The following is a 13882-nucleotide window of genomic DNA, read 5'->3' on the forward strand; positions in this document are numbered from 1 at the left end:
AGAACAAACAGTGATATATTGATCTTTATACTTAAAAGCAACAGAATGAGGTGGAAGAAGGATGTGCTGATTGGAGAAGGCAAAGGAGAAGTGGAATAAAATTATCTGAAAAGAGATCATAAATGCCATGGACATCAATAAAAGATGAACTAGAGATTTAGAGGACTCACAGTAAGTTAAAAAAAAATTCTAGTCCAAAGCTTTTTGCAGGCTGCTACTGTGATTTTGGGTAACTCAACAACTTTGGCCCAACTTCTTGGAGATTCAGAGAGAAAATAGCAGTAAAATTTCACCTCATGCAGATGCTGTGAACAGTAATGAATAAACATGACAAATATGCTGCAAACAAGAGCTAAAAATGCTATGTAAGAAGCAATCTTTGCACCTACTAAAAGTCTTTCATCAGATGATTTCAAATTGAAAGTGTCTCAGGAGAAAAAAAAACATTGAAAATACAAACAGATTTTGTTTTTTGTACTTTTATTGAAAAGGTACATTTAAAAAAATACACAGACATTTTACCATTTACAGGTTGCAGATATAGATGCTCTAAAAGAGTTTACTCTATTTTGTTGTTTTATAACTCTTGCCCCTGATATCACAAACATTCCAGTCTAGTTGATATCGGTTTAGAAAGGGGGGCATGGGAGCATGACCTGCAATATATTCAGTGAACAGAAAGACAAATTGTTCAATTATAAATTTTTTATCTTCTGTACATTATTGCATTAGGGAGCCACAAAATTATGTAGCATCATTACAAATGAAAACAGGTTAAAAATGAAGAAGATACTTATATAGAAATACATGGATTCATTGTCTTCTTGCAGAATGCACAAGAGGTGCAAAAATGTGCAATTTAGGAAGCTCTTTTTCTGTTTGTATACGTTTGCTTAGCAACACAAACCAGTGAGGAAGCTACAAAATAAGTTAAACAAAAATAGCAAACAGGTAGTAATTATAGCTATGTTATATGGCTTTCTATTTCATTTAAATATCTCCAAATAAAATGTGAAATAAAGAAAATACATTACTTTATCTTTTGTTCTCTTAAAGAGAAAATTCAAAGCTACTTTGCTTCCTAACATTTACACAGCAACTAAAAATGTTTAATTCAGACAAGAGATACAGATCTAGTACTACACAGGATACAACAGTACTTGGGTCGAAACAGTACACAATCCCTGTCAACAACAGTACACCAAAAAGAGAACTTTGTGATCCGTTGGTAAGATGGTATCCACAAGTAAGCACTTGTGTTCATTGATTTTTGTTCCACACTAGAATACACTCAGTTGGATACCAGAGTTATTTACAGACATCTGAGGAAGATCCTAGTTTTCAAGTCTGTCAGGAAAATATTCCATATTGTTTTAAGCCAGATCATACCCATGGAAAAATAGAGAATGATTTTCTTTCTTTTTCTTTCTGACCAATATATGTTCAAGAAATCAAATATCTGAGATACACAAATTGAATGGGGTGGCGAGGGAGGGGTGGCGGGGAGGAAGTAGGGGGATAAAGCCTATGCTGCTCAGATTACTAAATTATAGGAGCGGTCTCTAAAAGCCCTCGTGAATCTAGTGATGTGTTTCTCTTTGGAATTGGGGAGCGGGGTGGTAGGCTGCATTTTGTGAGTGAATGGGGGTACTGCAACACAAACTGCTTAACTTGCTGAATCCTTGTGGCTTTCTTTCTCAACTTCCTACTGGCCTCAAACGTCTTGGGGTTTGCAGACGTTAGTACGGAGCAAAGAGGATGGAGGCAGGAGTGGCGCGGATGGGCCCATGTCCAGGCCTCAGAAGAGCTGGAGGAATGGCTGGAGCTTGGAAGAGCGAGGCGGAGGGCCGGGGTGGGAGTGACAGCGCAGAGGACACGGCGGCTGCCGCTGCGAGAGGTGAGGACAGGAAGGCTGGGGCCAAAGGCTTCATCATATCTTTCTGGAATGCAAGTTTTGCCTAAGGGAGGGAGAAAACCAGGAACGGGGTGGAGATACTGTTTTTGAATAACCGCACCACAGGTACCTTTTCATAAGTAAAACACCAACATTAAGAAGTCTTAAATTTTGAAAATCTTCACCCTCAGAAGTCGAGAAATGATTATATTCACAATGCTGGTTTCAGTGGCTCATGGCACAGCTTTCTTTTATTTGGTGGTCTTTGCTCCTGTGTGCTAGGGCACAGGGAAAGGCCTCTGAATAAATTCTAAAGCTATTTTATGCTGCTGCTCACCAGGAAAAATACATGCCCAGAAGTTTCCTGCTTAGGTGATGAAGTTCAATTCAAAATTCAGGCTTGTCTTAAACCACAATGAGGCCTAGAGAGTTTTGTTTTATTTTTGAAGAATATGTGTGATCCTTCCCTTCTCTGAGATAAGCTGCATTGAAGTTAGGTAATGAGTTCAGTACTTTAGGGACCCTGAAGAGTCAAGAAAACAGTCAGTTCACACCTCTGTCACTGGCTACTTAATGAGTATTCCTTGAAAAATCACAGCTAAATCAAATTTCTGTTGTTGAGAATGATTGTAAGTGGGCTAGAAACTCTCTATTCAACGGAATGCCAGGATGGAATCCTCCTGTGAAGAAATCAATCCTTAATTTCTCTCTCTTGCAATCAGGAGGAGCCTTGCAAGCTGGATTTGCTTAATGCAGGTAACACCTGCTTGCAGCGTCAGACAGAGGCTTTGGAGAAGCTGGAAGGTAATCTCAGAATTGCCTCCAGCTGGACAAGTTTAGCTTCATCCTCAGACTGAACACTGCACTGGGCCCAGTCCCAGGGAGACTGTGAAATCTATCCATCTTGGTATTTATATGACACTTATTGCTGGAGTCCCTAGGTGTTTTTGCAAAGACACTGAAAATAGCACATATTGAGAGCATCACAGGCTAATTGCCAACATGCCTGCTAGAATGGAGAGAGAACACCATACAGACACTGCTTTACCTTCTCATGCCATATTAAAAAACAAAAACCAAAAAAACAGAAAGCATGAGGATATTAAATTAAATGGATGGATTTTTGTTTTATGAAAGAAATCCCTCTTTGCAAGTTCAACATCCCAGGATTCCTGAGGCATCATTTGTCCTTGTTCTTGAGACTTGACTTTATATGCTAAATAGGATAGTCTTTTGAAAATAACTTGGTAAAGAGTAACATATTAGCTGTTAAAGAGGTTCAGTTTCTGTTTTCTAAGTAAGTTGTCCTCTAGCAGGAACTAAGCAGTTCAATCTAAAACTTCTGTCTATGAGGACTATTTAAATTCGAAACCTTTCATGACCATTAGACTCTATGCCTTCCTTGCCCACAGTGGCTGCCCAACCCAGCAAGGCTGCCCCACAAAACAGGTGAGCAGGTGAGGTAAACTTACTGCTAGAATACTTGGGCTCCGCTGGAGTTTGTTGTAAGGGCTGTATTTTGGCTTCAGTGGTTTCCCTGCAACTCGATCTTTATGCCTTCGGCTAGAAATGTGCTGAAAAAAGTTTGATGCATTAGCTGAATTGAAATGTGAGTCTTATTCCATGTAAAATTTATTTCTAGATAGCTGTTTTCTCCATTGCCAACTCTAGGTCCATAGTTCCACGATGGTGTGGGTAAAATCATTATGATTTCTAAATTAAGACTTATTCCTCCCTCAATTGTAATGCTTCTCTGTCTGTCTTCTGTTCTCTATAGCCCTCATCAGATTTTGCCTGGTATTAACACTGTTACTGATGAGTTTCTCTCTCTAATCAGATTTTGAGCCTTTGGAAGACAGGCTTATCATCTCACCTTACCAGAAGCTCCTGCTCAACTGTAGGCTCCAGTGACTACTGTTCCTGTCTCTCCAACATCTAGCCTGGAACCTGACATATAGTAACAGTAGATGCTCAAATATTTCATACTGACTTTTTCTTCCACGTAGCACCTGTATGTTGCATATTGTTTGCATCCTACAAAAGTTAGTCAACTTAACCGTGAGCACGGTAAAAACCATTCTATAGATGAGAAATTACACAGTCAAGTGGTGGCCTCAAACAACAATGTTTACTAATTCAGGATACGTTACCTGTTTGAGTTGAATTTCTGAATTAACATGAACATCACAGATTTCACAATGAAATGTCTTGTTCTGTAGTCCTGACCCCTTACTGCCATTCTGCATCTTTAATCTTGATCCAGGTCTAGGATAGGATTTAATTGGACCAGCCCCATTACGAGCTTCAACCATGGTCTTGTGTTTAGATCCTAAGACAGAAAGAGACACATATTAAATAGCTATCCAAAAATTATACAAAGCTCTTTGTTTTCTTATCCTTGAGAAGTTTACCTGCAGGCTAAAATTCCCAATGCTTTTTTAAAATGATCACTCTAATGCTGATTTTTAGTTTAACACGTTATTGTAAAAAATGGAAAAATGTAAGAGTATATAATACAGAAAATATAGAGAAACATAAGAAAATAAAGATTACTCATGTTTTCACTACTCAGAGGCAACCACTATTATCATTTTAGGGTATTTCTTGTCAGATTCTTTTTTTAATGTACTAACAATTTTTTTTCAAAATGAGAATCATACTAATTAAATATCCTAAAAATTTCACATAACAAATCATGTACATATTTTCTGATCATTATGTTTTAATGGCTGATTAACATATATCATATTGGGTTACTATAATTTATTCAGTATTTCCCTACTGGTGGGCTTTAGGTTGTTTCCATTTTTTTTCTCTTTTAAGTGTATTGCAGTGAACACTGTGCATAAATATTTATCTTCATCTCTGTCACTTCATCAAAATGAGTTTTAGACAGTATTAGATGTTTTTAGGAAAATAAAGAATAGGACAAGTTTGATCTCCAAGCTGCTTTTGTCTTGCTAGTTGCAAAGTCATATGATCATACTCTTCTAAAATCACTCTTTTGAATCAAAAAAGTAGAGAAGTATTGAACAACCCTAAGGTCTGAACAACAAAAGATATGGTATTCTGATGGGAAAAGTTGGGTTTTATTATAAACATTATTTAAATGCAAAAGATAGCTGCTAACCTGTGTTGTGTGCCTCCAGCTGTGACAGGGAGTTCACAGCCACTTTGCATAGTGAACAATAAAGTAATTTTTTGGCTTTTTCTTCTTCTGATTCAACAACAGTACCGGGAGCTCCATTTGTGCTCTTGGAGGGAGAAGTGGCTGCTCCAGGTGGCAGGGCTGTTGTGCCAGATTTGAGGAGAAATGAGCCACTTTCAGAGCTTGACGGCTGACTGGAACTGCTGGCTTTTAACTTCCCTTTATCTTCTAAGAGAAACACAGACAGATCTTATTGAAGCCTCATATATCATATAAACAAAGATAAATCACCATAAAGGAATCAAAAATAGAAATTTGATTCTTATGTGAAGTTTTTATTGCAGCATAGATTTCAGTTTATAAAGGTTAAATCAACCTCTATGTTTAAATCAAACAGAACAGTATGCCATCAGTTTGATATTAGGTCATCCCAAGATAAGGATGACTTATGAAAAATGACTTTGTTCTCCCACTTGGAGAAGTTAAGTTTCTATCTGACATCCTTCAGTTGTAAATTATGCTACAAGAAACTCTTTATTATTAAACAAAACCACCTACCCTCTGATACAATTACATGATATGAAGGTAACATGAAATAAGCCATTAGGCCATGTTAGTTTCATTTGACTACTTACGTTTAATTATGACAGAGATAAGTTAAACTTTAATTTGTATACCAAGCTATAATTTTAGCTTTGGATTGTGGGATAGAAGAAACATGGTTAATTTTGGTTATGATTAGCTAAGTTTTTGCTGCTCTGTGGATGGCAATGCAATTTATCCAAAATATAAGAGACCAAGATTCCATTCATTATGCTTATTAATTACTGCCAGTCTAAATCAAAAGTTTTAAATAATGACATTAACCATAAGCACAATATGAAGATTAGCCAAGTCATTTAAAGACACTTTGGCAGTTTGATCATGTAGCTACTAAATGCTTATAATCCCCAAGGCCCATGTGTAGGCTATGAGAGTCAGAGTGACTTTAACAGAATCTAACTCATTGAGGTTCATTTGCTATTCAAGACAGTCTCTGTTCAGTGACTCCTTTGGGAAAGAAGCTGGGGCTTTGTAAGCAACAACAAAATCCATCAAACATTTAATCCTAGTAGAGCTGGTACTTTTAGAAAATGTCTATAGATATGCTGATTAACTCTCATGAAGAGAGAAAGGGAATGAAATCTGAGAATATATTTGCTAACTGCCCTAGCTAATTTGGAATTGTATACCATTGGTCTAGAAGACTAAGAGGGAAGGAGAGACTAGGCAACAGCAACGTGGTGTGTGTTTCTGTGTGTATGTTACAAGGTTCTGTATATGGGTAAACCTAAGCTTTTAGGACACTTGCAAATGATGGGAGATCATGTTTCTACTAAAATATTATATAAATAAAAGCCTAATTGATTTAGGAATCAGCAGTTGATTTCCATCCTTTTTTTTCAGTTGGATCCATTCAGGTTGAGACTAGACACAGCCAGGGTGCTATGGAGGGATTTCAAATCTGGGTGTTACTTAGAATAAATGAATGCTGAGATCCTTTTATACCCTTAGGTTGCACATTCCATATTCCCTTTCAGTGAGTGTACTAAAACTTCAGGACGACATGAAATATGATGGAAAAGGTCTTAGACTTTTATTAAACTGACCTCTACAGTATGAGAGAAGGACATAAAATCATTCTTCCTAATTGGTAATAGCAAATTAGATTGGAGAATATTTTAGGCTTGGAACCCTCTCATCTATAAGGATCCCTCAGATTGAATCTGCAATCTTACAGAACTCATAAAGCAGCAAAATAATTCAGTAATCTTAATATTTGGAATTACTCAGTTTCTTGTGATGAAAATTAAAGTTATTACATACCAAAATCTTTCCTTGCTTCAAGCATTTCATATGAATTCGATCTAAGAATTCTGACCTGTTTCAGTCATTGACTCACTCATTCTCTCATATTACTAATAATGTCCCTTATACTAATGTCCCTCATAAACCCTTACATTTATATAGAACTTTACAGTTTACAAAGTGCTATGACTTACATTGTCTTATTAGCTCTCACAGAAAACTTGTGAAATAGGTAGGCTCAAAATGATTATTCCTATCTTAAAGATTAGGAAACCGAGCCTTTTCAAAATTAAATAATGTCCCACGGATTAGTAAGTGGTATAAATGAGCATGATGTTTTCTCTAACTGATCGGTCTGTGGTACACTAATATTTCAGCACAAAAGGAGGACTTAATATATCACTAGTGACATAAAAGTATACAACAGTCACCCTAGATGTGAAATAGCAGTTGCTTCATTTTACAATTGTAGGTTAGTTTTTAAAGTATATTTATTTGGCATAAGTGAAAATATCTATCCTGTTCAACAATCATTTGATTTAGGTTATATTGAGAAGATGTATAAAATTATATATTTTCTCTGTTCCTATTTCTTTAAGAAAAATATTTCCTTTTCATATCTTGTTTTCAAAGAGGTAATTTGTGAATTAACAAGTACATATTAACAATATGTTAATTGCTGACAATGTGCTAGACACTAAAGAGAATAGTAAATAAAGTATGTACTATGAGAAAATTACAGCATAGCAGGAGAAAATGAGACAGTCATTCAAAGATCTCTAATTTACAACAGAAACTGGTAAGAGGCATGAGAGCATAGAGCAGAAAATGATTACTTCTGCTTGGGAAGAATGAGACATTTTTCATTAAGGAAGTGGCATTTTGAAGGTTTTGAAGGTCAGATTTAGATAAGCATAGAATAGGGTTGAAAATAAGTGGGAAGTGAATGGTTAGAAGCAGAAACATGAGGAAATACCTAGGTATTAGAAATCTTGGGGTTTTCTTGGTGAATACTTGCTAGTTGAGCATAGAGCTGGCAACAAGTGTAATGGGAGATATTATTACAGAGGTCAACTGAGCCAGAGGCAGAGAATATCTTAAAACTATTAAAATATATACTAAGGCAGACACTTCCCTTTTAAAATTGAGATGTATGGTATGTTTAACACTTACATGATCTAAAATTCAGATAAATTACGTTTTAAATTTTTTTCTCAGATAGGCCAGAGTCTTAATCTTTGAGAATATTAAGGAAAAATATTGACTTTGGAAATGTGTAAATGATTTTACTCTATTCAGGAAATTCTGTTATTGGATAGATACTATCTAGTCAATAAAACAGATCCTAAAATTTGAAAAGTCACTGATGTATTTATATATTTGAATAGCGGCAGTCTTTCTCAATATGCAAACGTCTAAACTTCAAAGCCTAATTTTATTATTTCTCATCTTAATTGCTTGATATTTTAATGAAAATCCATTGTTTTATTCCTCATTCTTTCTTGGTATTTTAAAAACCTCTTTGTGTATTTGAAAGTTTAATTAATGTACTGTTTACTTCTGTTTCTTTTAATAAAGATGCATGTCTTCTGGAACTTCTGGTTAAGATGAATTCCATTTTCAAGTATTCCCTCACCTAATGTTAATTAGCAGGTTTTCTGACTGTCCTAATTATTTCTTGATTACTCAAACACATTTATAAGGTTTTATCCTACAGGATTTTGAAGCAGAATTTGCTTAGCTACATCAGAATTGTTCGTTGTAAAAAATATACATAATTTTTGCATCCAAGTGAATTTATTTCTTCAAAGTAGTGTCCTTGGGAAGTTCCATACTGATTCATGTATTTTCCAAAGCTCCAAACACTTGAAAACTCTTTTCTTTGATACTCCTTTTATGTCCAGTTCATAAGCCATGTAAAGAAAATCAGTCTTCAAAATGTATCACCCTTATTTCTTACTCCAAAATCTTTACTCAAATTAATCCGCCTTATTCATCAAACTTAGCACTACATTACTCAAACACAGCCTCAGAAGACTAATATGCTAAGACAAAAAGAACATACCAGAAGCTCTAAAAAGAAGTTTTAAGAAACCAATCCTGTTGGCATATGGAAGAGTCATGTCCATTCATAGGTCTTAATTTAAAAAACAATAAAAAATTAATATTCTACCTACGATGTAGGTCTTATATTTTGAATTAGAACTTTGAAAGCTGTAATCAAATTTTTATTATTTGACTTGTAAGATTTGCTTTTGAGTTTAATTTTATCAATGTAATAAGATTTTCTAATCAGGATTCAGTGGTTTAATAATGGATACATATTTTATGCAATAAATGTATGCTCACTGCAGAAGATTTTAAAAATGAAGTCAGACAAACATTTTAAAAAGTTAAAATTACTCATGATTCTATCATATACAATAACAGTTCGTAAACTTTTTCTATACAGCTCCAGAAGACACGTTAAGCTTTGTGGCTATACTGTCTGTGTTGTAACTACTCAACTCTGCTTTGTAGCAGGAAAGCAGCCACTGGCATGGCTGTGATCCAGTAACATTTTACTTACGAAAATAGGTGGCAGGCAATATTTGGCTCACAGGCAATAGTTTTGACCTAGCATTATGATATTTTGGTATATATTACTCTATACTATTTTTTACATAATAGCAAATATGAATATACAGAAACATACTGTTCTGTAACTAATATTTTTCACTTAGGAATAAATCAAGAACATTTCCATGTCAATAAATGCAGAACTGGATTAAGATTTCTAACACCAAATTATATTTATTTATATGAATGTACTATATTCAGCAATCTTCTTTGGATATTTTGGTTATCTCTGGTTTGCACTTTTGTTAATGTTTAAAGGATACTGAACGAGACTTCTGTGGCCTCAATGAAGGACACAACTGAGAACTGAAAGCAACTGGTATTTACTATTATAGCATGTTAGAGAAAGTTCCTCAGAAACCCCCAACACAGTCCTGCAGTATTTATAAGATTTAGTAGAACTGGTCCAGCTACCAGCACCCTATCACCCACCTGTCTAGGCCTTATAAAGTAGTCTGAAGATTGGAGGACTCACTGGAGTCATGAATTTCTGGTCTGGTTGGGAGCTTCTGAATCCCAAACTAATAAAGCTAGAAATGCAGGTAAGAAGGGGACACTGGGATTTCATTCCCTAGTTAGACTACTGCAGGTCTTGGCAATCTGTTCCTCACTTGTGGTTGAAGGGAGATGGGGTTGGAACAAGAAAGGTAAGAAGGAGAAGAACCTGTAATCTCAGTTTGGCATGTCAAGGTTGAATAAGATTTCTTTGGGCCAATAGGATGCTTTGAAACGTGACCTGGCTCAAATCATGTTGTTAGTGCCCAACATAAGAAGTCTGATCACTAGGACCTTGGCAGCAAGAGGCTGAAGGGTGGACTTTTAGTGGCACAAGCTGAGGAAGGGTTGTAAGAGGTCAGGGAACCAACCTTATGAAGAATTCACACGTTGTCCCTGAGAGTCAGAGAGCATCTGGACATCTGCCATTCAGAGGACAACCATAAATGTCATTAAGTACAAAAGCATTGCCCTTTTTTCTCCTCTAATTCCTCCTCTTATCCCTAACAATGGAAAGCACAAGAATCAGAAAGCATGGAACACGGAAGAAAGAGCAGACCATGCCCCTTTTCATGGTTCAACCTGAGCCAGAAAAAAGGGAGTGTTCAACTGGATAAGAGCCTAAAGTTTCAAACAGGACCAGACTTTCTGATATTTGACAATGTCTTTGAGGAATGAGAAAGGGAGATTCAATAGAATATACAGTCATGTGTCGCATAATGACATTTCAGTCAATGATAGACTGCATATACAATGGTGGTCCCATAAGGTTATAATGGAGCTGAAAAATTCCTATTGCCTAGAGGTGTGGCAGCTGTCATGATGTTGTAGTGTAACACATTACTCATGTGCTTGTGATGATTCTGGTGTGAACAAACCTACTGTGCTACCAGTTGTATAAAAGTATAGCACACACAGTTATATAAGGGATATAATACTTGGTAGTGATAATAAATGACTGTGTTGCTGGTTTATATATTTACTATACTATGCTTTTTATAATAATTATTTTAGAGTGTACTCCTTCCATTTATGAAAAAAATTAAAGTTATCTGTAAAATGGCCTCAGGCAGGTTCTTCAAGAGGTATTCTAGAAGAAGGCATTGTTATCATTTATGACAGTTCCATGCGTGTAGTTGCGCCTGGAGACCTTCCAGTGGGTTAAGATGTGTAAGTGGAAGACAGTGACATTAATGATCCTGACCCTGTGTATTTCACTTTTAAAAGTTAAATAAATAAATTTAAAGACAGAAAAGAGCTTAGAGAATAAGAATATAAAGAATTTTTGTAGCACTCTGCAGTGTGTTTGTTTTAAGCTAAGCGTTATTACAAAAAAGTCAAAAGTTTAAAAACATTTAAAGTTTATAAAGTAAAAAGATTACATTAAGCTGAGGTTAATTTATTACTGAATAAAGAAATTTTCTAAAAATAAATTTAGTGTAGCCTAAGTATATAGTGCTTATAAAGTCTACAGTAACATCCTAGTATGGTAAGTGTATAGGAATGTCCTGGACCTTCACATTCTTTCACCACTCACTCACTGACTCACCCACAGCAACTTCCACCTCTACAAGTTCCATTCATGGTAAATGCTCTATACAGGTATGCCATTCTCATCTTTTATACAATATTTTTATGGTACCTTTCCTATGTTTAGATACACAAATGCTTATCATTGTGTTGCAATTGCCTACAGTATTTAGTATAGTAACCTGCTATATAGGTGTGTAGTGTAGGAGCTAAATAGTTCATATGGTTTAGCTGTGTCCCCACCTAGATCTCATATTGAATCGTAGTTCCCATAATCTCCATATGTCATTGGCGGGAGCTGGTGGGAGGTGATTAAATCATGGGTGCAGTTACCTCCATGCTGCTGGTTCTCATGATTGTGAGTGAGTTCTCATGAGATCTGATGGTTTCATTAGGGTTTTTTCCCCCTTTCACTTCGCACGTCTCCTTGCTGCCACCATGTGAAGAAGGGCATGTTTGTTTCCCCCTCCACCATGGTGGTGAGTTTCCTAAGGCCTCCCCAGCCATGCTGAGCTGTGAGTCAAATAAACCTCTTTCATTTATAAATTATCTAGTCTCGGCCAGGCACAGTGGCTCACACTTGTAATCCCAATACTTTGGGAAGCCGAGGCAGGCAGATCACTTGAGGTCAGTATGAGACCAGCCTGGCCAACATGATGAAACCCCATCTCTACTAAAAATACAAAAAAAATTAGCCAGGTGTGGTGGCACGTGCCTGTAATCCCAGCTACTTGGGAGGCTGAGGCAAGAGAATCTCTTGAACCCAGGAGGCAGAGGTTGCAGTGAGCCGAGATAGTGCCACTGCACTCCAGCCTGGGCGATAGGGCGAGATTGCATCTCAGACAAAAAAAAAAAAAAATTCCCGAGTCTCAGGTATGTCTTTATTAACAATGTGAGAAGGAACTAATACTAGTGTAAACTATTTAGCTTAGGCCTGTAGTAGGTTGTACTGCCTAGATTTGTGTGAGTACTATACACTGAATGATGCTTGCACAATGACAAAATAGCCTAAAAATGCATGTCTTCGAATGTATCTGCATTGTCAAGCAACACTGCATTGTTAAGCAACCCTGTATAGGCTATCATGTTTGTACCTCATTGAATTCATACATTCAATAAACCAGTTACATAAACAGTATTATATACAGACATCTCTGAAAACTCATCTGATAATTTCCTCAGGACATGAACTTTGAAGAGAAATTGCTGGGACAAAGATTGTGTACATTTCTGAGCTTTTGATGCATATACCAAATTGCCCTCCAGAATGGTCATACAAATGAATACTCTTAGGAGTGTCATAAAGGATCGTGGCTTCCCTGTACCTTTATCAGCCTAATTATCCATTGCCCTTACCAATCCAACAGACATAATATGGTATCTCATTGTTAATTTGATTGGTATTTATTTTATCACTAAAACAGATGAATATTGTTTTATAAGATTAATGATGCTTTGTATCTCAATGTAATTTTAAAAATTTTTGTTATTCTGAAAGGAAACAAAAATCTTACAGTTTTGTTTGTTTGTTTGTTTGTTTTGAGACGGAGTCTCTCTCTGTCTCCCAGGCTGGAGTGCAGTGGCCGGATCTCAGCTCACTGCAAGCTCCACCTCCCGGGTTTACGCCATTCTCCTGCCTCAGCCTCCCGAGTAGCTGGGACTACAGGCACCCACCACCTCACCTGGCTAGTTTTTTGTATTTTTTAGTAGAGACGGGGTTTCATGGGGTTAGCCAGGATGGTCTCGATCTCCTGACCTCGTGATCCGCCCGTCTCGGCCTTCCAAAGTGCTGGGATTACAGGCTTGAGCCACCGCACCCAGCCTAAATCTTGCAGTTTTAAGAGTTAAAACATTGTACACTAAAGTAAAAAACTTTACAATAATAATAAACTTTCTTTTATACATCCTAATAATGTTAAGTTGATTGAAGCATTGTTCTTGAAAACTGAAATCAGTATTACAACCATTATTTGAAAATTTGCTTTATGCAGAGCAAAAATACTAGCCTAATGGCTGTTCCAGGCAATTGTACCTTACAATAATGGTAAACGTAACAATAATAATCACAAATCAACCACTCATAGTAACTGAGCACTCACTATAGACAAATCACTATTTTAAGAATTTACAGTCATTATCTAATTTATTTTTCAAACACTATAATGAGACAGAAATTGTTACTATCTGTACTTTTAAACATTTTTCTTTTTCTTTTAATTGAGGTATAGCATATATTATAATATATATAAATTTAATACATTTTAATGTATGTATATAGATACAATATCACATAGATACAATACACCTGACGATCAAGTGTTTTCACCACCCCAGAAACTCCCTTGAAC

The 13882-nt window shown here is 36.2% G+C and overlaps 1 protein-coding gene across 5 annotated transcripts in view; it reads right to left on the bottom strand.

Annotated features, from left to right (window-relative positions):
• Window positions 1-463: 463 nt before the first annotated feature.
• The window catches only part of ZNF385B (zinc finger protein 385B), a 415712-nt gene continuing 402293 nt past the window's right edge, over window positions 464-13882 (bottom strand). For all 5 annotated transcript variants that reach the window (XM_038000630.2, XM_038000628.2, XM_038000631.2 and 2 more), the window contains 4 exons: window positions 5025-5270; window positions 4045-4223; window positions 3367-3468; window positions 464-1958 (listed from right to left, as the gene is read on the bottom strand). In XM_038000630.2, coding sequence (XP_037856558.1) covers window positions 1740-1958; window positions 3367-3468; window positions 4045-4223; window positions 5025-5270 — 746 coding nt within the window. In that variant the 3' untranslated portion in view covers window positions 464-1739. The remainder of the gene's footprint in view (window positions 1959-3366; window positions 3469-4044; window positions 4224-5024; window positions 5271-13882) is intronic.

This window comes from Chlorocebus sabaeus, chromosome 10 (genome assembly GCF_047675955.1).
Source record: "Chlorocebus sabaeus isolate Y175 chromosome 10, mChlSab1.0.hap1, whole genome shotgun sequence".
Lineage (NCBI taxonomy): Eukaryota > Metazoa > Chordata > Mammalia > Primates > Cercopithecidae > Chlorocebus > Chlorocebus sabaeus.